This window comes from Rhizophagus irregularis, chromosome 15 (assembly GCF_026210795.1).
Source record: "Rhizophagus irregularis chromosome 15, complete sequence".
In the NCBI taxonomy this organism is placed as follows: Eukaryota; Fungi; Glomeromycota; class Glomeromycetes; order Glomerales; family Glomeraceae; genus Rhizophagus; species Rhizophagus irregularis.
The window spans coordinates 3,977,957-4,003,898 of NC_089443.1; the positions used below are offsets into that span (position 1 = coordinate 3,977,957).

The window sequence follows — 25,942 nt, forward strand, 5'->3', positions numbered from 1 at the left end:
CCTAATAAATTAAAAAGCTTAAAAATACTTGTAAATTATTTTAAAGAAATCAACAAATTAAAATTTGAAAATACCTGTTAAGAATAAATACGTTGCAAAAAGAGATGTTTTAAAATCTATAAACATATTTGTGTTTTCATTTGGTGGTTGAATCAAGAATGGGTTTGAATTAATAGTTCCATTTTCAAATATTTGATTATAAGTAGATGCTATATTCCAAGGATTATTAAGATCATTATTAATTGAACGATTATCTAATGTAAAATTAGATCTTGGTAACAATAAAATATAAAATGCATGTGCAAAACTTATTACAATAATAAATATGAGTACTAAAAAGGAAATAATTTCTTTCGCAACACTAGTCATGATTGCAAAGTACACACCAAAATATTCTAATGCTCTAAAAAATAATAAAAATTTTATATCTAAAAATAAGCATGAAAAAGAAAGTAATGAAATTATCTCATCATTCATTTCACCTAATTGAAGCCAATAAATAGAAGTATAAATTGGAAGCACATATGCAATTACATCTATAATAATTTTAAATAATATTATTAATTTTTACTTATTTATTTCTTAAAATATATAAATTGGTTAAAAAATAATACCAAATATGTTCCAAAAATCGCGGATCCATTTTTTAACATCAAAAATAATTTGACGAATTTCAAAACTCAAATGAATAAATCCAAATACAATTGAAGCAACCAAAAGTTTTTTTCGAATATCATCATCAATATATCGTAGAGGAATTGTTGCAGCAGCAGTAAAGCATCCAAGAAAAGTCATAAATCCAATCCAAATTATTGAATAATAGAACTTTCCATAGGTATTCCATTTAAAATTAATTATTGCTTCTCCACTCCATGTATTATAGATATCCCTGTTCATTGTTTCAATAAATGGACTAGGCTGAGGCTTAATTAATTCTGAAAACCAACTATAATTTTGTGGATAATTAATGAAATTAATATAAGGAACCATAAAAGTAATCATTGGCGTCTTTGTTGTTGTTAAATTTGTTAAATTATTTAACAATATAAAATAAAAAATAGCAAACATACTCATATTGCCATTATTACTAATAAAATGATATTTGTCTAGTATATAAAATATAGCAATATAAATGAAAAAAATAGGTAGAAATAAGATCATCGCAAGAAATAATGATAATTCAACTAAAAGTATTATGGAGTATATAGGTTTACGTTTTTGAAATGAATTATATAAAAAAAATTATATTTAGACCAAAAAAAAGATCGAGTTAAATTAATTAATTGAAGATATTGAAAAGAATAAAGATGTAAATTACTACGTTGATATTCTATACTGTAAAAAGGATTGTCTATAATCATTGTTGTTTCTAATGAATATTTTAAAATATATTCTGGGTAATATTTATTCAATAACGGCATTGTAGAAGTAATAATACTTAAAACCATCTTATTCTTTCCTAAGTCTTCTTCAAACCAATCTATACATTTTTTATAGATCTCTTCTATTAAATCTAATTTATGTTCTTTAATTGCAAATGATAATAATCTAACACCATATTCCAAAAGATTTTTCTTATTATCTTTTACATATGAAATCCATTCATCACATATTTTAAAACTATCCCAGTTTAGTGAAGGTAAATCAGGTCGTAATGCTTGAAGATCTTTAAAATCTTCCGAATCTGCATAAAGTGTACTAATATTAGGAATGGTTAACTCTAAATAATTCCAATAGATTAAAGAAATAGATTTCTCGTTTTCATTAAAATGATAAATTAAAAAACCTATCGTTGTAATTAAAATGATATCATCATCGGATAACTCAATTTCAAGTAATTTAATTTTTCGAAAGGCATTAACGTTAAATTCTGTTGTTTTCGGTTCAGTTAATTCCAATTTGCTACTAACATTTGCTTTTTTAAAAACTTGCAGCATTATTTTATTGTGATCAATAATTTTAATTTTCCAAGCTAACAATAATTTATCAGTTGTTTCAGTTATTATAGTCCGTTCAATTAAATTTCGACCATTATATTGTTTTGATTTTTTCTCTATTTTTGATACTATTTCAAACAATTTTCTTTTTTTATTCATATACAAATTAATAGCTAAAGATTTATCTAATTCTTGATTATGATTTAATTCTCCTTTATATTTACTTGAATTTGATACTCTTTGAAATAATTCACTTATTTTATTTAAATATAAGTGTTCATCGAAATGGTCATTACTGTCTTCAATAATTTGTACATCAGAATCTTGGGATGAAAAATTTATTTTTGGTATATTTTCTTCTAATTTAATCTTCCAAACATTTCCATTTAAAATTCCAAACGCGTATTTATCTGTAGTTTGAATGTTACATGAAAGAATTTTTAAATTTTCGTCCTTTAATCCTAAACGGTTTAAACATTCTTTCCAACAATATCCCATAATATAATTTTGGGTTTCACTACATTGTAGGGGAAGTAATGAGAGTAATAAATCAGAATATTTCATCGACTTATATAATGAAGTATCTGTGAATAATAGAAAAAAGAAAAATAATAATTAATATTTAATATTATTTAACTTGAAAAAAAAAATAATAATACCATTATTAATATCCAAAGAAACAACAGGAATTGCTAGGTCAATAGGATAAATATTAATTTTATCCATAATTCTTAAACAAATAAACTTTTCATTACTAGAAATTCTGACATCATTTTTAAGCTCCCGCTTCTTAAGTCTATAATATGACTATTCAAAGTAAATAATATTAATTATACTGTATTTACTATAATATATACATTATACAAATAGGTTTAACTTATTAATTACCTCTAAATCCTTATTATAAAATATTTTCATACCTTTTTCAGTATCAAAGCCCCATTCATAAATGGAATTATTTGAAAGTAAATAAAGTTTATCATATTTTGATATATTTATCAATTTAAAAGATTCGGGTATCTCGTAATATCTTTTACAATTCCATTTGTGATTTTTTGTTTCCGTAGAATAAATTAGAATACCTTTACACTCTTTATAATGAAATTTATCGTATTCTATCCAATAAACATATAAAATAAATTCATTTTTTGAATTAAAAGCATAATAACGTGGACGAGCAGATTCCATTGAAATCAGAGTTAGTTTAATTGTCTGATCACTATGATTAATATCAATTATATCTAATAAATATAAATTTGATAAATGTTAATTAATGTATTAAATAATTAATTAAACAATTAAATAAATCTTACTTAGATAATACAAGTTATCCTTATCCTTATAAACTGTATACGCAAGTTTCTTATCATCGGAAACACTTATTTCAGTTATTTGGATTTTACTATCACTTATTTCAGTTATTTGGTCTTTACTATCACTTATTTCAGTTATTTGGTCTTTACTATCATTTACTTTGTTTACTTTGACAGGAGCGTCTGACTTAGTAAGTTGTCCCTCCTCTATCTCTTTAGCATTCCAACCGACGATTGAGTGATCCTTAGGATCGTAAGTAACAAGATATGTTCCATTTGGTGATACTTCTATAATAGGTTTATCGTCGTTAATGATATTGTTTTTATTAACAATTTTATCAATTTCGTTCTTGAGGTCGTTAATGATATTTTCGTCAATATCTTTATCGAAATTGTCGTCATCTTCATTAATGTTTATGGAGATTTTGTTAAAATTCATTGGAATTTAGGGAGTATAAATTTTTTGATTTAATTTATTATATTTTATTTTTTTAAAAAAAAGGGACGATTAACGCTTTTATTTTTATAATTAAAAAAAAAAAGTTCTGTTACGTTAGATAGAATATGTACCTTCTGCATTCTGCATACAAATTTATTAATGTTCAATTGTTCACATGTAAGGTTAAAATTTTTCATTATAAAGACTTTATAAGGAAAAAAGATTAGATATATGATATTGGAAAATGACTGATATATGAAATAATTCAAAATTACCCGATAAGTGTTTATTTTTTTAGGGACTATCATTTGATACTTTTATTTTAATAAAAATAAATAGCCTGTATATGCCCGGTTTGCATTTGCAATGTTCATGTTATTGTTCACATGTAAGAAATTTTTTATTATAATTGCCTTACAAAAACAAATATATTTTTGTTATTATGATTTTAATATTTCTAATCTATATATTCTGCTAATTTACTTACAAGGAAAATGCAAGTATGTCCGTGGGAGGTGAGACGAATAGTTGTGGAGTCCGATAGGGGTGTTGAGTAGAGTACGATGATATTTAGTAGCAGGTGTGACGATGAGTACTCAAGTGACAAATAATACCTCAGCCCGCATTATGATAAATTTGGCCAGTTCATCCTATTTATCACTTGAGTACGGCCCACAACTATTCGTAGCATTCCTCCTCGATTACTACATCTCATGTGACAATTTACTAAAGTAATTAATAAGATGATATCAAATTAACCCTATTCCGAAACATATACTATAATGAGCAATGCCTCGAAATTTATCACCTTTATTTATTTTATTTTCAGAATAGAATATTGTCTAACCGAAAGTAAATATCTTTCTAATGATAAAATACAAATATACAGTACTTTACAGTATATAAATTTTCTGAACACATCGTGACTAATAATAAAATTAATTTATCAATAAATTTACACGAAAAAAAAAGATCAGTAAGCGAATGAATGTTACGTTACTTATTCATTATATTACGTCGTTTAAAAAAAGCCGGCGTATAGGAAGTGCTGACGAAGAAGTTATTCTGGACAAGACGATTACGTATTTTTCGGTCGTGGTACATTTGCAAGGAAGCAACTACAGAGCTACATTTTTTCATGAAGTTTGAATAAGCTTCGTTTCTAATGGAACCCAAAAATTTCGGAGATTTTTTGACATCACGGAAGACAACAGCGTAAATTTTTATCGGGCTTTATTAAAGTTAATGTTATCAATTTATTTAATTTTATTTCAGATAGTGCATGTCTCATTAAGTATAACTTAACATTTTTTCTATCTAGAATTATTAATGGGTAGAGATCAAAGTATGTCGACTCGAGTCGATTCTGGAACCGATTCTAAATTCAAAAGATTCTAAGTCTCCTGGGCTTAGAACTACTTTTATTCATAAAAACCGTTCTGAAATTCGGCTTCGAACCTATCGTTTGAAGACCAATCAAAATTTTTCTAATTGATCATCATATACTCCATATTTTTATTTATGAGAGCCGAATTGCCCTGTAAAAAAAGTCGATCCGTTTTTTATATTCCGTCTTTTTTCCGTAAAAGGCTCATATTTCCGGAATTAATAACCTTATATCACGGAATTTATCGAATTATTTACATTTTCCGCGAATGAATCCGTGAAAGGCTCATTTTTACAGAAATAACGGATAAAATTTTTTATAAGGTTGGAGCCGATGTAGAACTATATTTTATTAGGAATCTTCCCGTCTGTAAAGTCAAGGAAGGATTTCTCTTTTAATGTTTTGCTACGTTAAATTTGCAGTTCTAGCGGGTCACAATTTGTGGTCTACTCACGCGTTCATGAATATTCTTTATAAACATCAGGGTCATTGGAAGTTGAGAAGCATAACTTATTCTTATTGTCATCCTTCAGAGTTTCTCCATTAAATCCATTAAAAGGCCAGTAACACAGCTTTCGGCATACAAACTATACATAGATATGTATTATGACCATTTCGGGACATTTCGTAGTGTCTACCACTTGCTAGGTTATATCTCCTTATCAATAGCTTCGGGACTTCATGGTTCATAAAATTTTAATACATGATTGGAACGTCTCACCTAATTGTCCCTGCAATGTGTCTACTGTAGTATAATAAATACCATTTCGTTTACTTATATTAGATATGCAAATTCATTTTTCACGGAGTTCAGGATCAATCATCGAGAATTACCAAAATAAGTTGGGACGAGTTGTGGCAAATCACGTGTATTCAGACCAGTAAAATTTATCAGTCACGTGATAGCGAGTGCTGATTCATAATGTGCCTTAAGTCGCAGCCGTCATATACTAGATTATTTCGACACAAGTTCAAGTGGGACATAGAACAATCACAATGCACAGTAGGTAGCTCACCAGTTATCTACTTTGAGACATTTTTAACTAGTTTTAGTTATTATGGATCATAAAATTTAGCGACCACATACAATCCTTCCCATATAAATTATAAAAACAAAGAATGTTTTTTTTCGGTTAAATTTAGATGTTGGAACTAGTATTCGATCTTCGGATTTAAATCCGGTTTCTCTTGATTCGAAATAAAATTCGAATAAAACGAAGGAAATGGATGCAAATAATCCGGATACAACGAACGAATATAATAAATTCGAAAACCGAATAATTCGAAGGAAAGAAGGAAACCAGACACATTATAAGTTAAAATAAATCCGGGATTTTAAAAAATAAATTTGGTTCGAAATTCTAGTTAAATTAAAGTTCTATGTTGCGTTCTACATGAACCTTCGAATCTTTTGTATCAGAACAATTCAATTTTCTTTTTTTACGCGTAATCACGTTAGAATTAAAATATTCGGATAATTCTATAATATAAACAATTATTATCAGAAGTTCAGAACAAGTAATTCTTCCTTAAAGCGAATTCATGGTGTCATTCAAAAAGATTAATCATTTAAAAGAATGATTGTTCGTTATTTATTGATTTTTTTTGCATCCCTATCCGATTTTCGATTTTTGTAAATTATTTCATCCAGATTCAGAAAGAAATCAGCGAAAAATAACTAGAATTTTTATTTAAAAGTATTATATTTAAATCAGTAGTGTGACATTTTTTGTGTAATGACGTTCATTATAGGTAAGTTACACAAAAAAATACTTATTTAAGACAACAAAATTTCGTTTCATTGTTTCTTTTTATTATCAAAAAATCATGACAACTTCTAATACACGAAATAGTTTTTCAACACCAACTTATGAAGATTATTTTGAATATAATTGGCTTATAAAAGATTTTCAAGATATTTATAAAGAAACAGAAACGGGACATCCGATGATTAGTGAAAGATTTACTTCACCACCATTTTACGATTGGCGTATTGAACTTTATCCACATGGATACGCATATCAATCAAGAAGATATATTTCATTATATATTTTAGGATTTCAATCAGATTTTGAAAAACAAAATCAAATGAAATTAAGAGAAAATATAATAATGAAATTTGATTTATTTAAAAAAGATCATAATAATGATAATTATAATTTGATAAAAACACAAGAAATTGAAATTGATAATTCAAGTTTCAATTTTAAAAAATCTGATCATGATTATATGGGAAATCCATCATTTTGTAGAATTGGAGATATTTTATCATTAGATCATAATAATAATAATAATAATAATAATAGAATTGATTTAATTGTTCGAGCTACTTATAATATTCAAAAAGATAATAACCAATCATTATTAGATTTTAACAAATCATCATCATTCTCAATTCCATCACAAGAAGAATTTTTTAATAATAATAATTTTTGTGATGTTACATTTAAATTTGATTGTAATGCTGAAATTAAAGCTTCAAGAATGTTTTTAGCAATGAAATCCAAATATTTTAAAAGAATGTTTAACGGAGAATGGTTAGAATCAAACTCTCCTATTATTAAAATTAATAATGTATCATATAATTGTTTTCATAAAATTGTTGAATTTCTTTATACAGATAATCTTGATGTAGAATTGGATTTTAATCTTTTAAAAGAAATATATATTGAATCAGAGATGAGGGAAATTGAAGAATTAAAGATGATTGTATCTAAAAGAATAATTAAGATGATCAATGATGATAATTGGGACGAAATATTAATATTAGGATGGCAAACTCAAAATCATGATCTTAAAGATATCGCTTTAGAATATATATATAATAATTGGAAGAAATTAGAATCAGCTGATAAAATGAATGAACTATTAAAATGTGGTGACGCAAGATGGGTTAGAGAAATTATCATGGCTAGTATTTTTGGTATAAATAATGGATCGAGATTATATAATTTTCGTAATTGAATATATTAAATATGACACTGTGTATAACTTTTTAGATATATAGATTTGTTTTTTTGTTAGTAATTTTGTTAAATAAATCCTAAGATCTCTCGTTGTCATACAATCACATAAGTTCATGAGATTTAATATAATTGTTATTTTGGTTAGTTGTCACAATGGTATAATAATAAATTATTGGATAATAGCGGGATTTTATCATGAACGTCCCGTTAATAATATTATTGGATAATTTAATAATCATCCAATAATATATAATTATCGTCAAAAAAAATATATATATATAAATTACTTTATTAAACACGTTCCCTCTCGCTATATAATAAAATCATGAATGTTTCAACATCTATTATTGTTCATCTGGAAACCTCGCACCATTCCCGATTCCAATTATTTGATTTTCCTGAAAATACCTCGTAATCTTCTATATCTCTTATCTTTTTTTCGTGATGATGTCGTTGGCAATAAACTATTTCAAAAGTATATAATCTCTTTATCGCCAAATTCTGAGCCACTTCTATTATAATTCTTGAAAACGTAATTTTCATCTTTTAATCTACTTATAATTGCATCCTCAAAACCCATATTTTTTATTATTAACGGAAAAATAAAACTATCTCTGCAACTACCTCATTTTTCAGTAGATTCTGATTTCCATATTAAAAGCCAATTATTTCATCAGTTTTACGGAAGTTATCGTATACTTTTTATAACTATATCATCTATTAATGCATGAAAATAAAAAACGTTTCGCAACGTTTTTTATTGAGGATAAAATCCATCTCGACATCCCTTAATAATAATTTAAATTCATAAGGTAAATACAATTTTCCTCTAATTGAAAACTTTCTCATACGTTCTATTTTATCAATCCATTTTGACACCAACGAAATTATCATTAATTACTTTTGAATTAAGTTTTCATATCTCGGAGGTAAATAATTCTCGTTAGAAGGTTCGCTATCACTGCTTTAAGCATCAATAATTTTTTATTAGGATGAACATTTTCCAACATTCTTTAGAATATAAACTAAAAAAAATCTATGTGAGGTAAAAGTATTTCCATTAATTTAAATTCATCATCTGTGGATCGTATGTTAAAGTAGATTTTCGCAAGACCTCATCTTAATACGGATTCCAAAGGTAAGACTTTCAATCTCTTTTTGCTCCGGAGTTATTACAGTATTTATTATACTTTCGATTGTATTATCATCAAAATAAAATACTAAAATCATGAGATATTAAATTCGTACAATATTGTTGTAAGTCCATGAAATAAGTTGATTTGATTTTCTTGTAAGTGAATCAATTAATTCCTGTAATTTTGCAACTAATATACTGAAAATATCCGATATAATGACACCATCCTTTAATGAAATAAATAAAATAAATCCATCATAACTAAAATATATAAGAAATTTAATAAAATTTTGATTTTAGAAATTTATTTAAAAATTTTACGTATTACAATAATTTATATTTTATATTTTATTTTTTTACTCACCTTAAAATAATTTAGAAGGTTTCCGGTAAATATTTGAAACTTTCAAACGAATAATCATCACCGTCATTTTTTGTTTTAGAAGATAAATGTCGTCTAAAAATATGACCTAGAATAATTATATGTGAATGAAAATTTTCTATAATTGGGTTTTCAACTTCTATTATCACATCATAACGTCCATCACCATCTAATATTTTTGATGTGAAAATTGTAAAGATGCCGTGAGACGCTTATTTGGACAAATCTATTCTTTATCCTAAACCCCTATATACTCACGTGATTAATATTGTTCGGAATGATTAAACTCACGTGATTATCCATTTTTAGTCAACTAAATGCGCAGTAATTTTTGGCTCCAAACTACTTTACAACAATTCAATTTTGTTCCTTTTATAATTTATTTAAGTGTCTTGTGAATAAAACTTGCCTTTCTTAGTTTTTTATGTGCATTCTTAAAATTGCTTCTTTTAAACCAATATATATTATAATATTTTAATAAACAATTCGTATTGTAAAGGATCTATTATTAGCGAAACATCTATGCACGTGAAGAAAACCTTGTGATCGCTATCCGTGTAATAATCTACATTATCTGTGTTTCTCCTGCAATTCTTATTAATCAGAATCACATGTCTAATCAAGCAAAATATATGTACTATCATGAGACTCCATCAACAAGAGATCGAACTACATTTTACCACCTACCAATAGTGATGAAGGGGACGATGAAAAAATATTTAGGAAGATTTAAAAAACCTTTTTAAAATAAAAAGGAATTATGGTCCTTAGAGTAAAATACAATCAAAGTAATTATTATTGCCCCAATACTTCAATTCCGTTTCTATCATTCAGATTTCTAATGGTTGAGTAAAGTTTCCTGTTAAAGTTCAGTAGCACAGAGAACTACAAGCTATTTATTAATTCCCATAATTTTGGAATATCACGTAATGACACTTTAGACTTAATGATATGAATCGGCTACGATATAATAATGATCAAAATTAGCAATCAACCAGGATTTGATAAAATGATAAAATGACCAGACAAAGAGATTTTCCATAAGTCGCACCAAACCTCATTATAGAGTTACTATTAGATATGTTCGGAAGAACAAAGAGGACTTTATTAGGCAACCGAAAAATTCTGACAGCAGGTAGAAGAATATCAATCGAGGAATAAACGCAAATTTAGCAGCAATAATTTTAAATTTGAAAGTTTTGAGGAAAATTTAATATTATAGGACTTTCAAATTTAAATATTATAGGATAATAAATAGCACTATAGAAAAACTGAAAATGAGATTTCACACTTAGAAATTATTTAGAAAGAATTCTTTTTTGCCTTATGCAGATCACGCGATTGACCTAGTGACTTAATTAAATGCAGTGGCCCCATAATCGGCTCGGTTGAATTTTCTAATTGTAGCTTTCGAATCATAATGAGATGATGATGTCATTAAAAAATAATATATTTAAGCGACTATTGTTTTTAAAAAATTAATTAATTTTAATCCGTTCGGGTTATAAATGGTTATAAATATATGAGGGACCTCAAAATATGATATAAAACCAATAATACATATCATTTAAACCACGTGGTATCACTTATGTGAAAAAAGGAACATGATCTTTTTTGTTTATATAATATAACGTAAGCGCAAATGCACAATACTATACGACAATACTATTTAAAATCACGCTAAACCATATACGATTTGGTGAAACAATCAATCTTCTTTTTTAATATTTATTAAAATTATTCAGTAACTTCGATAGCAACTATTGCTTTAGTATATCCCCAATCATCATTACTTATTTCTCTAACATTCTTATTAATGGTATCTAATTCAAGTAATTGACTTCCATTTATAACATAAATGTTATGACCAATAACAGTAGCTGACCTTACACTTGACCAAGATCTTTTAGCATCGTCAGAATTATCGTCAAAGAAAGGAGTACTGTTACCGTTTTGAATATTAACTTCCCATAAACCATAACAAAAAGCGATTAATTTATCATCAACTGCAACCAAAGCTTTGCAAGTTGACCAATTATCTGAACCACCTCCCAATTTTTTAGGTTCTTCATTACCAGTACTATCAATACACCATAAATTATTTGCTGAAGTGGTAACAAAGATGTTTTGACCTACTACTGCTGCTGCATTAACTCTTGTCCAAACATCCATAAATCCTCCTAAAAAATCTATACAATGACCCGTATTTGGATCATCAACCAACCAAAGTTTATGACAAAATGCAAATAATTTATGTCCCCCTTCATCATTCGGTACTGATACTAAAGCATTACAAGTTCCCCACCCATCCCAACTAATTTTTTTTGCTTTTCTTTCATTTAAAGAAATTTCCCAAAGATTATTAAACGATGTTGTGATATAAACTTTTTGAGTTGAAGGGATTAATGTTGCAGCTGTCGTTGCAGTCCAATCATCAGAATTATATTCTTCATATTCCCCATCCTTTGGACTAACAAGATAAACTTTTCGGGAAATCGTTAAAAGTTTTATCATAATGAAGAGTTAAATTTTAATAAAAATTTATTTTTTTTCTCACACATAAAACACATAAAGATAATAATCAAAAAGAAGCGCTATTTAAATTTAATTTAAGTTACTTTGTTATCTTACGTTGAACAAAAAAATCTGTGAAACAAGGAGTAAAAGGTGCCATTACATGGGTCCTTGCATCATTGTTTCTTTCTGTAACAAGTTTTGCATTCATATGGTAATTGGCGCTAATCGCTTTTATCTCACCAAAGTCGTTAAAACGTATGATAATCAAACAAATTTAAAATTAACATACAATACGTTTTATGTTTATCATTTCTTTATCTTGCATCTGTTTAAAAAATTATTGTTTTATTAAAAGCTTTTTTTTTATTATCATACCAACATTTTTTTTTTAAAAAAAAACATTCATTAGCTTCCTTAAAAATCCTTTTAATAACGAATGTGTCTTATATTGACTCTGATAATAAAAGAAATATGGTAATCGTCATCAACTATACGTGTGACGGAATCATATGAATAAGGTTAATTTAGGGTTAGATCAGGTTTATCACATCATTTAACGAAAGAACGGATATTGGAAAGCATTTCCGCATTGTTGGAAATACCGTACGGACAATACAAAGAAGTATTTCAGTATTTGTTTCTAAATTTAGCTACTTTAAAATTTGGCAGGGGAGGTTCCATTGGGGGATTAATTTTAGTATTTATAGCTTAGGATTATTTATTATAGTTAGTCGTTATGTCCAAAGCATGTACTGAACTCAACTTTGTCATAATAAAAATAATCCTTTAAACCTGTCTGGTATACCATCACACCTAAATATAATTAAAAAAAAAAATAATAATGCAAATACTTTAACCTTACAGGTTATTTTACATTTTAATGTTTATATTGCTTAATGGAATGTCACCAGTATTATAATAGAAAGGGCTGTTGAATTTTCCATGCTGAATTAAAAGAAAAGTATACTGTATAAAATATATATAAATCTATAGATAAACAATTTATCGGTTATAAACTAGTGTAATAAAAAGTATATATATAGTAATACCCCCATAAGTGTGCATATATATATACTTAGAAGGGATGTGCAATAAAAAAATAAACAATTGAAAATCTTTTAGAACTTTTAAATCCAAAGTTTTCTTTTATTTATTTAAATTTCAAATACTTTCTAATACATCTTAAATCAAAAGAAACATAAAATACAATTTTTAATGGCTAATAAATACAAATTTATTTAAATTAAATAAATTCCGTCTGTCATTTATTTTTAAAAAAAATTTAATAGTAATTGCTGGTAATTATTTTAAAGACTCACCAGGAACTTAGATTAGGTTATAACAGTAACTTCATAATCTAATATTATAATCTAGTGTTAACTTTATAAGTTACTGGTAGCATTATAATCTATTTTTTGGGTAATTTTACAAGGCTTTAGATATTATTTTAATTAATTTCTACTACATTATAATATGTAATAATTAGAGTTGGATAATCAAATTTTAGAGCTGAATTTCAGTAATAATTTGAAATTTTGATATCAGTTTAGGATTTTCAGCAAACAGTTTGAAATTTTGGTAAGTTTTAAATTTGAAATTCAACAATTATTATATTCCAAAAACTGAAATACTTTTGCTATATAGTTAGTTGATAGGTTTGGGATTTTGGCATCCAATTTTAAATTTCAACAATAGTCTAAAATTTCAGTAATGAAGAATTTTGGCATTTACTATAGCTGAAATATTTTAGCATTTAACTCTAGTAATGATATAATTTAATAATGATTTCATAACCTAATGGTAATAGTAATATTTAATCTAATGGTAATTTTATAATCAGTTTCTTCTTTATTTCTAGCCTTTTTATTTTTAAAAACTACTATTTATGTATTAGCTTGCTTTTGCATTTTTATTACTTATTTGTAGGATATTTATTAACTTAGCTTTGTACCTTTTTATTATTAAGAAATTGTTTATATATTAGCGCCCTTTACTTTATTTTACTTTTTATTGCAAAAAAAATCACATCAGATAATGCAGTAATTTGTAATGTATTTTTAATTAATTTTGGCCAGCATTAGCAATACTCTATAACTTTTTTTATTAATAAAAAGTTATTTATTTGTTTATATATTTTTATACTTTTAGATATCTTTAGTTATTTATTAAAATACCAAGGATGATTTTCTTTTACACCTATTTAGTGATCTTTCAAAGTATTAAGGTAGTGTAAAAAAAAAAGTGACAGTAAATTTGTAATAAAATTTTGATTAAATTTAACTAGTATTATAACATAATTCTAGTAAATCCAGAAATATATATATAATAAAGGTTAAATTAAAGTTATTTGCCTAAACTTCTTTAAAATCTTACAATTAATTTTTCTAAAATTTTATTATAGTTTTATTATAATTCTGACAAGATTTTGGCAGTTTTAGCATTTATAATAAGTTTTATCAAGTTTCATTTTCTCTAAAGTTTTGCTAACTTTTTAATAAACCTTTTATATAATTTTGGTAAAATTTAACTATTTTGGTATTTTACAATCTTTTTAGCAATCTCAGATTAAAAAATAAAAAATTTTTTTACTATAAATTATATGTATTTTTTAGGATCAGAATTATAATAATATTAGTCAATTACTATATATAATGGAATATAAAATTCTAACTGGCATTATCAAAAATTATCTAAAAAAAAAAAAATTTTTATAATTTTTTAGTTCAAAATACACAAACTTAAACTTAATTTTTTTATATATATTTTTAAAAACTAGTGTAAAACTGGCATAGGATTGATAGAATTTATTAATTTGCTAATTTTAAATCACTTTTTAGATGGCAAATTATTATATTCTAAATTCAGCTGAAATTATAGGCCAAAATAATCATAATTTACTGCAGGTGTCTTAAATTTTAAGTACTTTTCTATCACTTTTTTGGCACTTTTGAGTAATTTTTGAAGAGTTATATTTGCTTTATTTAATTGTCAGAATAAAACATAAAATACTGAATTTGTAATTTATTTACTTACCAAATATTTTACAATTCATTTACCATCTTCTAATTGCTAAGTAATATATATATAAAGTGCTGATATTAAAGTTTAGAACTGGTTTTATTTTCAAAACCTAAATTTAAAAAAATGCAACTGGTTTAATCCATTTTAAATCAATTTTGCAAAACCTGATTAAAACTAAATAACTGATTTATATATATTTGATAATTCTGGCCAAAATTAAATGTAATTGGCATAAATCTGGCCAAGTTATAATTTTAGTCAAAATATAATCCTTGTATAACACAATACAAAATTTTGTAAGATATAATTATCTATAATAAAATTTTGTGTAATATGATTTACTCAGTAGCTAAACTATTTAGCCATGATCATGTAATTTAAATTTTATAATTCAGGTCAGCAATTCAGCACTATAAAGTTTTAATATCAAATTAAGTTAAAAATCCAATTGCATCTATTTTAAATGTAAATCAGTTTTTAGAATATAAATTCAGATCAAATTAAATTATCAAAAAATCAGTTAAAACTAAATTTTAAACTGGTTGGTACAATTAAATTGATATTATGCTATTTTTAATTGATAATTAATTTATTTACTAATTAATAATTAATTATTTTAATTTACTGATATTTAAATATATTTTAATTCAGAAATAACTGATTTTTTAAAAAATTCTAGCAAAAAATTTAACCAGTATTTATTAACTTTATACAATTTTTCAATTATTTATGATGTAAGAATTTTTTTTCATTTTTTTTCAGTTGATTAAATTATCACATATTTTTATATTTATATAAATCTTAATATTTTTCTTTCAATTTTTTAAATTAATTATTGTTTAAATTTTTCTTCACAATATTTTTTTTATATAAATTTTATGAATTTAGAATTTAAATTAATTATAGTGTTTAAAAAATCAAAAAATACGAAAATTTTTTTTTTAAAAAAAATAAACATTTAATGCTTCTGAAGGATGAAGTAGAAAATAAGCATTTAATATTCCTGAAAAATAGAATGAAAGCTAACAAAATATATTTACACAAATGTTATCAGGTAGTTAGTCATCAAAAATTCTTATATTTGCATTTAATAAATTTAATATTATAATTAACTTTTACTAAATATTAAAAGTAAAATCTTCAGAAATTTCTAAAAATCTGTATATAAATTGTGAAAAATACCCTTCTGGTTCTTTTGTATTTGTTATTTCATTTGAAATAGATTGTAAAAGATTTTTAATTAAATTTGTTTCTATTACTCTAACAAATTGTAAAAGTTTTTTAACAAATTGTAAAAGTTCTTTAGTTAAGGCTGTGTATACTAAAACTTCTGCTTTAGCTATAAATCATGAAGATAGTGCTTTAAAAAAAATCTGATCTGATTAGATTAAATTAAATATATTTAATCTGCAATTCAGATTCAAATCAAAAAAGTTTGATCTGAATAGATCAGATTAGATTCAGATAAAACTTACTTAAAATCTGAATCTAATTGGATTGAATCTGGCAAATTTGATTCAGATTTCAGATTTGAATTCTGCTAATAATTTTAGTTGAATTTATAATATCAGCTAAAATTAATTTATAATTTTAGATAAATCTGTAATTCCAGCTGAAAATCATAATTCCAACCAAAACAAATGTGTTGATCATTTCCTTTTTTAATAATAATATTTTAGTAAAATCAATTTTTGTAAAAATGAATTTGGCATTTTATGTGATTTCAATTTTTTTTTAAAAAAAATTCAATAATTCTTGCCAAGGTTAAGTGTATAATTTCGACTACTGAATTGCATTTTAATTATTTTGGCTGAAATTTCAGAATTTCAGATTTGGCAAATTAATTTAACAACAAATAATATATATTCTTAAGTAATAATAACAGATGCAGATCTATTAGCTGTACATGTTACAATTAGATTTACATTTTCTAGTATTACATATTCAATGTATTGCATATTTCATATTAGCCCAAAATTTAATCAAAAAAGTTCAAAAATTATTTGAAAACAAATTTTATAAGTTTTTAATACTATATGTAATACATTAAATAAGCTTTTTTTTGAATCAAAATGAAAAATTTTAATTACTCAATATCCTGAAATAAGGCAATATTTGACAAATACTCTTTATAATATTAAAGAAATATTTGCATATTTCTGGATATGTCAACAATTTACTGTAGAACTTCATGCATCTTTTCCTATTGAAAGTATTAATATTTGAATTAAAAGCTATATTTTTAATTCCAATATTTCTTTATGTAAGCTTAGTAATGTAATAGATAAAAACAAATGTTAGAAAACAAAAAAATATCAGCCTATATTATAAAAAGCTGCAATTCCTTATGTATTTATTCAAGTTTCTACTGCTGCATTTATGTTTACTTCTATTAACCAAAAACTTGAAGAATATTTACTACCTGCTATATTAAAACTTCAAAGAGATGAAATTCACCAATATGTTTTTTATAATACTATACAAGTTAGTCAAGAAGTAATTGATAAGTTTGGTAAAGTATGTATATTATATATTTATTATATTTATAGTACTTTATTTAATTTAACATTGCATATATTTGCAGTATGATTCTTTACCTAATCAATATTTAGAAGATATATCTGATGCTTACCAAATAACTGCAGCATGTATGATTTCTGACATTAATAAAGATCAAATTTCATCCATGTGAGTTGTAAATATTGAAAACAAACTTATCGAAAAACATTTTGTTATTTTATTAACAAATGGATCACATTATTGCTCATGTTTATCTCTTATCAATTAAGGAATTGTTTGTAGGCATTATTTTCAAATAATGCTTTGTATCCCTACAGCCAAATTTCATTTAAGACTTATTCCTTCACAATGGTATTATAGTTGCTAGCAAATTTGAAGCTGAAACTACACATATTATTCCTCAACATACTATTCCTTTTCTGATTGCAATTTATGAAACATCACAAGATTTTATTACTCAGCATGAACAACTTTCAGACATTCAATTATATGGTAAAATTGCTGGCTTAACACATAAAGTCACTATGAAAGCTGTTAAAAAGAGAGATATACACATAGTACATCTTGGAGAATTACTTGAAAAATATTGATGAAGAAGATGAGCAAGATAAACAAAATGGAAACATAAATAATATTGAATTAGATGTAGAAGATGACGAATCTATACCAAATGACTATATTGTTGAAACAGAGTTGTTAGAATGATTAAAAACAAATAAAAATATAAGAATCATTTTATCTTCAATATCAGTTCACCAATGTAAAAAGCCAATATGTTTTGGAGTTTTAAGTGTGAAACCAAATATATAACAGATTCGAAAGTATGTTATACTATAAATTGGAAGGAAGGACACATAAAATGGAATATTAGCACAAAATCCTTTACGTCGGTTGTTAATTTGTTTTTACAAGTATGTAATTCATATTTGCATTAAAAGAAATATAATGATTTTATTTTTATATACAAATTAATTTTATATTATTTTATTAGAAAATCAATCAGAATCGATCAACTAAACTTTCTGGTCCCCGTTTATTTAATAAAGAAAATTCTCCTTTTATTCTTAATAATCCCAATAAACAAACTAAGCCTAAAGGACGTCCAAAAGGTACAAAAAGACTTAAGGCAAGTCATGAAAAAGAAAAGTGTACTCAATATAAATGTGGGAATTGTGGTGATTTGGGTCATAACAAGCGAAATTGTAATATTTTAAGATAGATATCAATTGTTAACACAGTATTAGAATTTAGCAATAAAGTTTATTAAAGTTTCGTTGTTATTGTAATTTCAAAGTGTTTCTACATCTTTATAAACATTACCACAACCCTTCTAAATAAAAAGAAAAAGGCTATTACATACACCATTACTCATATAACACTTACTAACACTTCGCCAAAGTAAAAAAGAAGAATCTTCATGATGTTAAAGCTTAGCTTCCACAACGAAAAAATTCCAAAAAAAAAGAAAAAATTAAGTTAATATAGTTTCTAAAAGCTATTATTACATACACAATTACCAAATAATACCTACCAAGAGCTTCTACAACGAAAAAACCCTAGAAAAAGAAAATTTTCCGTTAATATCATTTCTAAGGACTATTACATACACCATTACCTATATAACACTTACAAATTGCCAATAAAATGAGCGTAAAAGATACCAATACTTTGAAAGAAGGAAGAAGAATCTTCAGAAACGAAATGGTTCTAAAGCTATGCTTCCACAGCGAAAAAATCCTAAAAAAAAGAAAAAATCTACTTAATATAGTTTGTAAAGGCTATTACATATACCATTACCCATAAAACACCCACCAATACTTTGCCAAAGTGAAAAGGAAGAAGAACCTTATTTAAAAACAAAAATGGCGTTAAATTTTGACTTTCATAACGAAAAAAACCTAAAAAAAAAAGAAAAAAATCTCATTAATAGTTTTCAAAGGTTATTAAGTACACAACTATCCATATAACACTTACCAACACTTTGCCAAAGTGAAAAGAAAGAAGAGACTCCTTCAGAAACGAAATTGGCATTAAGTTCGGCTTTCACAACAAAAAAAACCTAAAAGAAGGGGGAAACCGCGTTAATATGATTTTCAAAGGTCATTGCATGCACAATTACTCATATAACACTTACCGACACTTTTCCAAAGTAAAAAGAACGAAAAGGCCTCCTTCCAAACGAAATTAATGTCAAAAGTTTAGCAGGCTAGCGGCTTTTACAACGAAAAGAACCTAAAAAAAGGGGGAAAAAAAGCTATTAATAAAAGTTTCAAGTACATAAAAAAAAAAGAGAGAGAAAGGAAGCTAACCGTGGGATAGAAACATGAACAAATGGTGTCTTTAATAGCTTCGGTAATTAGGAAAGTGAAAGAAAGAGGTAAAGTTTATTTTTATTAAAGAAAAAAACAAAACGGATCAAAAAAAAAAAATTTTTTTAATTCGTATTACATTTTACCGCGCGGGTAAAATCAGTTAAAAAATTTTTGACCAATAAAATTCAGAGACGCATGCCCCTGCGACATATCGCAGGTGCGATAATAAACGTCAAGATCAGATAATCTTGAAAAATTTGATTTTCAAACTCCAATTAAAGTTCTTTCAGTTTGAGTTTGTTTCTAATAAGGAAAAGTATTAATTCTGCTGTATACGTATGAGTATTGCTTTTAAAAAAATGTAGAAGTGTATTAATGTGGTATTAATTATTGGAGATTTTGCTTGTGAACTTATATAATTTTCGTTTGATGTAAATTTTTATTTTACTTCTATTCCGTGAGTCATAACAACCTTTTGGCTTAGTCAAGTGAAATTTCGCGAAAATTGGGATGACAATAAAATGTAAAAAAATTTTGCAAAAATTAAGTGATAGGGTTGTTTAGATTTTTGTTCTTTAGCTGGTGGGTGACTACAATCTCCCCTTAGTGTAAGAAGCGTTTTTAAGCTACCCACTCTTAAGTTAACCGCTTTCAGTCCTTTTGTGAACCTACCAAAGTATATATATATATTGTTGTTAATAAAAATTCTTCCAACATACGTTTACTCTAGATTTATAGTAAATTTTACATTGACTAGAATGAGTTTTTTTTCAAAAAATTCATCTGTATATTTATTCTTACCGTATATTTTATATCCAATAAGATAATTTTAGGTCAAAATAAAAGATCGACACCACACAAATCCAGAAATACAAAATTTTGCCGGTTCAAAATCTCGACAGGTTAGAATCCCAACTAATACATTAAAAATTTTAGCATTGTCAATAACCTTACATTATAAGTAAATTTGCAAAAGTCTAGTTATTTTATCTAGTTCTTTCATATATTACAACAATTAATAAATGCAATAAATGATAAATATTTTACGCAATTTACTTATTTTTAATGTAATAATTTTTGCCCGAATAATACATATGAATAATCTATTAAATAATCTATTAAATTATCTTGCAAAGATAGATTTTTAATAATTAAAATAAAATATCAATAGTATCTAACCTGTCGAGATTTTGACTCACGGATCCCATTTTATTCATTATACTTTTTAATTTTTTAAGTTTTATAATTTTTTTTTTATAAAAATTTTGTAAGATAGTAATATAATAATAAAATATTGAAAATCAAAAAAGAGTTTATAAAAAAAAATGAAATATATATAATAAAACTATATAATTTTAAAATAAATTAATTTACTATAAATTCATTGATTAAGATCTATTATAAAATTTAAATTATATTATATTATAAATATAATTTCATAAAACAAATGCCTTACTTAATTTGACAATCCAAACATTCAGAATCTAATAATAAATGAAGATAAATATTATTAGCTCATATGACCACATATTACATGACTATTTTTTCTCCACTTTTTCTTTTAAATTTTAATTTACGCTCGTTCAATAGTCATGGTATGAGTATGTATAAAGAAACAAATTTGTTATGACAGTTATGTGGTTACCGTCAATAAAAATAAACTAATTTTGATTTTTTCATTATACTCTTTCCAAATTTGATTTCATACTATCGTAATCACAAAAATGGAGAATAACTTAATTAATTTTTTTATAGAAATGATATACAGCATTAGAAATATTTATAAATAGAGAAAAAATCTTGTCTACTCTCCTGAAACAATAAAATTGAATACAATGTTTATACGTAAATTATGTATAATATTGATTTTATCAGCCATAGTCAAAATTTCTATCTCTTATCGTCAATATCCACAACATAAAGTTAATTACAAATATCGTGGGTATCTTAAAGACATGATTGATTCGTGCGTTAATTTTATTGACTGGCAACAAAATGTAGCATATAGACAATGCTATAATTATACGGAATCAAGAATGCTTAGTGGAGAAGAGACATCTCCATTTTGGTCAGTAGGATACCAACTCTGTACTAAAGTAAAAAATTTTCCTCATGACCGTGTATTATGTACGGATTCTTTTTTTTGGTGGGATGACTTTGTAGGAAAAAAGTTTTGTGACGATATGCATTTACATATAAAAGGTTTTGATTACAAACTAAGTTGGACCCGCAACAATATCAATGAAAACGAAAATTGTGTTTATCTAAATTGATTTAAAGTTTGCTTATTATAATTTAATAATTGTTATTCTTAATTTATATTTTATCTCATTTTATCATACTTTGTTGCAAAATTTTTTTTATTTAAGTTTATCGCTGAAATTCGTATTTTGTTACAGTACGAGAGTTTTAATTTTAAATTTATCAAGTAGTTTAATGTTTAACCCTGCATTTTATAATTTCTGAGTCCGCTGTGTATTTTATTGTGCAATGCAGTTAGATGAACTTGATTATGTAATAAAGTCTTGTTTTATATTGAAATGGTTTCATTAGAACAAAAATATTTTGAAAGAATTTTCTTTTACGTGATGTAAAGAAAACAAAGCCAAATAGTTATTAAAGTCTTTAATGCCCAATAAAAAGTTTTCGCATCAATTTGTACCAAATTCATATCCATAAGTTATGCACTATATAGTGAGCCCGTTTGGCACAAAATTTGTACTGTATTTATTTTAAACTTATCCAAGTTGTAGTCCAGCTTCAAGCTATTTTTGTACATAGATTTATACCATTTTTATATCTAACCTTGTGCCGTATATGAGCCACTTTTTTATATGTAATTATTAATACTGTATTGTAAAATTAATGTCACGTTTTCGTAATTGTAATATTAATTTATTAACATGTATAAATAATATATAAAATACACATTATAAATATATTATACATTATAAATATATATCAGTTATCTAGTGTAAAATTATCTATACTATGATCCACAGGAATTCAAAGTTGCGCTAACTGTATTACTTAACTTTTTTTCTTTCCTCTTGTTATAATTGGATAGCCACGGATTTTTAAGTGATCAACGTACTAAATTTCCGTTGACATAGCGCCCCTGGTGACACAACTATAACAAGGTGGGAACCCGATTTGAACACATGTTTCTGATGTAATAAATCTTTAGATGCGTCTGCAGGTAAAGAATTGTAGTTATTATTTTATTTCAGTAATAGACTCACTTCCTTAATAGATGTATCCACTATATTACCTCATTTCTTTCCTCTCTACTTTCTTTCTGCTATTCCCCCATATATATTTTTTAGTAGTAGTTCAACGAAATATGCTTCCAATCTTACCAATGACAGAAGCTTTCTCTCTTCTCTCTTTCCTTGCAATCAAGTTTCTTCTTTTCTTTTACTTTTTTCGTGCAGCTACTTTGTTTCTCCTTCACTATTCTTCATTCTTTTTTTCATCATTTAGACGTCAATAATATTAAAGAAAAACGAAAAAAAATCCCAAAATCTTGTGAAATGAAATCAGAAGAGGCTATCTAAGAAAAAATACGAAGTGTGAGTACCTGTTCCGTTGTTAAATTGTACAAATTAAAAGGAAAAAATACTTATCAAGAATCAACATGCCTAAGGAGGTCCAGGGGCCCGAAGAACTGGCTGCCTAAAAAGAAATATCCAACTTTTTCATGCGTCTAGACCCGTCTAAATAAAGCAAACCAAAATGTTTAAAGTAAGAATTCCATGTACTAAACCAAATAATCCGTCTAAGAAGATAAACAAGAAGTGTAATAAATGTTTGATCAAAATAATAATTTAGAAAAAAAATAGAAAATTCACAACGAACTAAAGTAGAAGATATGAAATAATCCGAAATTTTACACAAACTTATTTTCAACCAAAATCTCACGTGTCCAGTGTCCGATTTGATATAGATTAATTTGGTCTTGATCTTTGAACGATAGTACTCGTCTTTAGTCTAACAGGTTGGTTTTGCGGCCTAAATCAATTCTTACGATACTCAATAATATTCCTAAGCTTAGAAAAGTTACCTCATAGTCAATATCCTAAAAAAAGAAATAAAAAGTAGCAAAATATTCCATAAAAAGGTCATTTAAAAAACCTTTTCCACCAAATCTCATCTCATGCGTCCAAAGATCTGAAAAGTTTCCTAAAAAAATGAAAAAAAAATATTTTGTTTTATTTACCGAAATTTATGTTCAAAGTGATCCTTAAGTCGTCTAAAATGAATTATTATTTCATTAAAAGAATTAAATTTGAAAAAATATAGTCCGATTTCCTCTTCCATGCGTTCAGGCCCATCTAAAAAAATTTAAAAAAAAAGATAAATTCAAAATGTTAACATATGGTTCGTTAGAATAAATAAACTAATAGAGGAAAAAAAAACCTACTGAGAACGAAATCCCACGTGTCAAAATAGACCCGAAAAACCATCTAAAAAAGAAAAAATAGTAATATTTCGTTAAAATAAATTTAAGAAAAATTTTTTTGAAAACTTGCGAAATATCATGGAGCCACCTAAAAAGAAAAAAAAAACTTTATAATGTTTCATTATAGAATTTGATTTTTTTTTTGTGAGTACTTTTCAACAAACGAAATATAAAAGAAGAGAAATAGGAATAATGGAAAGGAAAAAGGGAGTTAAAAAAAAATATTTTTTTTTAAGAAAAAGCGAATGAAAGGGGAGTTAAAAAAAGCTAATGAAAGTTTATTTTTAAAAAGAAAAAAAAGCGAGCGAAAGGGGGTTGAAAAAGTTAAAAAAAAGTTTATTAGAAAAAGAGAATGAAAGGAGAGTTGAAAAAGTTAAAAAAAAAGTTTATTTTAGTTTATATTAAAGATCGAACTGGTAGTATATCACGCGATATATAAATAGGGAAATTTTATTTTGATGTTATTAATTATATTAAGGTACATATGTACGTTGCACTGTTGCAGTATATAGCTTGAGATTAATATAGATTAATAATAGATGATAGTTACAGAAAAAAGAAATATGTAACTACTGCGAAATTAGTACGAATTTAGTATATAATTAAAAAAGACCAAAACTGGTACAAATTTAGTATATGGTTCAAAAAAATCCAAAAATGTGTAATTAATACGAATATAGATATGAAACTAGTACAAAACTAAGCAACTAGTACAAATTTAGCATATTACAAGTATAAAACTAAGTGATTAACACAAATTTAGTACATGATTAAAAATACATAATTAGTATAAAACCAAGCGAATAGTACAAGTTTAGTACGTTATTAAAAAATAATTTTTTTGAATTTTATTAAGTGGCTCAAATTTAGTATATAAAATTAACAATATACACATATTCCAAACGAATACAATATAAATTACAAACGATGACTATTTACTGGGATGTTGTGATCTGTCGACTATAATGTCACCAAATAAATTGGTTGCACTTAAATTTAAAATAATAAGTTCAATGATAAATATATAAAGGTCTTTTCCCACTAACTTTAGAAAATTAAAATTATTTACTTATTATTAATATCTTATTAAATAAGTTGCTCGCTGGTGTATTAATCACAGGACGTTACCTACTAGTTCAACCACGACTTGTTATTATTTAATAATATACTAAATATAGTGATAAAAAATCTGAGATAAAGTGATTATAGCAAGAAATCCATCCACTTTTTCTTCTGATATTGTAAAAGTTAAAGCTATTAAAAATGTATGTATCATAATAAATACAGACCGGCAAAAGTAATGGTGGTCAGTTTTTTTTCCGTATTTTTCCAATATTAAGCACCCCTTTTTTGCAGGGATTTTGTGCGAAAAGTTTAGGGGGTGCTTAATTTCGACAGTTTAGAAAAATGCCTTTTAAACGTCTTTAAATTAATTTAAAATTCGTTTAAAAAAATTTTGCAAAAAAAAGTTTCAGTAGTTAAATTCTTTTATTTGTAAATATATTTTTCAATAATAATGTAATCTTGTAATTTTTGTTTTTTTCGATAATA

At 25.5% G+C, this 25,942-nt stretch overlaps 6 protein-coding genes across 6 annotated transcripts; 2 read left to right on the forward strand and 4 right to left on the reverse strand.

Moving 5' to 3' along the window:
* Positions 1–1,193: 1,193 nt before the first annotated feature.
* Positions 1,194–3,689, reverse strand: OCT59_007602 (uncharacterized protein; the record flags this gene model as incomplete). The annotated part of the gene is made up of 4 exons (XM_025329772.2): positions 1,194–2,521; positions 2,597–2,744; positions 2,826–3,178; positions 3,251–3,689. The coding sequence occupies 4 exons, from the start codon at positions 3,687–3,689 to the stop codon at positions 1,194–1,196; spliced, it is 2,268 nt and encodes a 755-aa protein (XP_025180592.2).
* Positions 3,690–6,889: 3,200 nt separating this feature from the next.
* Positions 6,890–8,305, forward strand: OCT59_007603 (uncharacterized protein). Its single transcript, XM_025316379.2, has one exon. The coding sequence runs from the start codon at positions 6,904–6,906 to the stop codon at positions 8,038–8,040; it is 1,137 nt and encodes a 378-aa protein (XP_025180591.2). The 5' UTR covers positions 6,890–6,903; the 3' UTR covers positions 8,041–8,305.
* Positions 8,306–11,147: 2,842 nt separating this feature from the next.
* On the reverse strand, positions 11,148–12,468 carry OCT59_007604 (uncharacterized protein). Its single transcript, XM_025316378.2, has one exon. The coding sequence runs from the start codon at positions 12,071–12,073 to the stop codon at positions 11,297–11,299; it is 777 nt and encodes a 258-aa protein (XP_025180590.1). The 5' UTR covers positions 12,074–12,468; the 3' UTR covers positions 11,148–11,296.
* Positions 12,469–19,040: 6,572 nt separating this feature from the next.
* On the reverse strand, positions 19,041–20,395 carry OCT59_007605 (uncharacterized protein; the record flags this gene model as incomplete). The annotated part of the gene is made up of 10 exons (XM_066149834.1): positions 19,041–19,051; positions 19,149–19,173; positions 19,248–19,283; positions 19,343–19,354; positions 19,430–19,515; positions 19,592–19,676; positions 19,752–19,785; positions 19,838–19,849; positions 19,927–19,955; positions 20,378–20,395. 10 exons carry the CDS (start codon positions 20,393–20,395, stop codon positions 19,041–19,043), a joined length of 348 nt encoding a protein of 115 aa, XP_065998795.1.
* A 1,349-nt stretch (positions 20,396–21,744) lies between these two features.
* Positions 21,745–22,485, forward strand: OCT59_007606 (uncharacterized protein). Its single transcript, XM_025316376.2, has one exon. It carries the CDS (start codon positions 21,765–21,767, stop codon positions 22,200–22,202), a length of 438 nt encoding a protein of 145 aa, XP_025180587.2. The 5' UTR covers positions 21,745–21,764; the 3' UTR covers positions 22,203–22,485.
* Positions 22,486–23,876: 1,391 nt separating this feature from the next.
* Positions 23,877–24,395, reverse strand: OCT59_007607 (uncharacterized protein; the record flags this gene model as incomplete). Its single annotated transcript, XM_066149848.1, has 4 exons — positions 23,877–23,919; positions 23,993–24,007; positions 24,149–24,263; positions 24,353–24,395. 4 exons carry the CDS (start codon positions 24,393–24,395, stop codon positions 23,877–23,879), a joined length of 216 nt encoding a protein of 71 aa, XP_065998796.1.
* Positions 24,396–25,942: the final 1,547 nt, after the last annotated feature.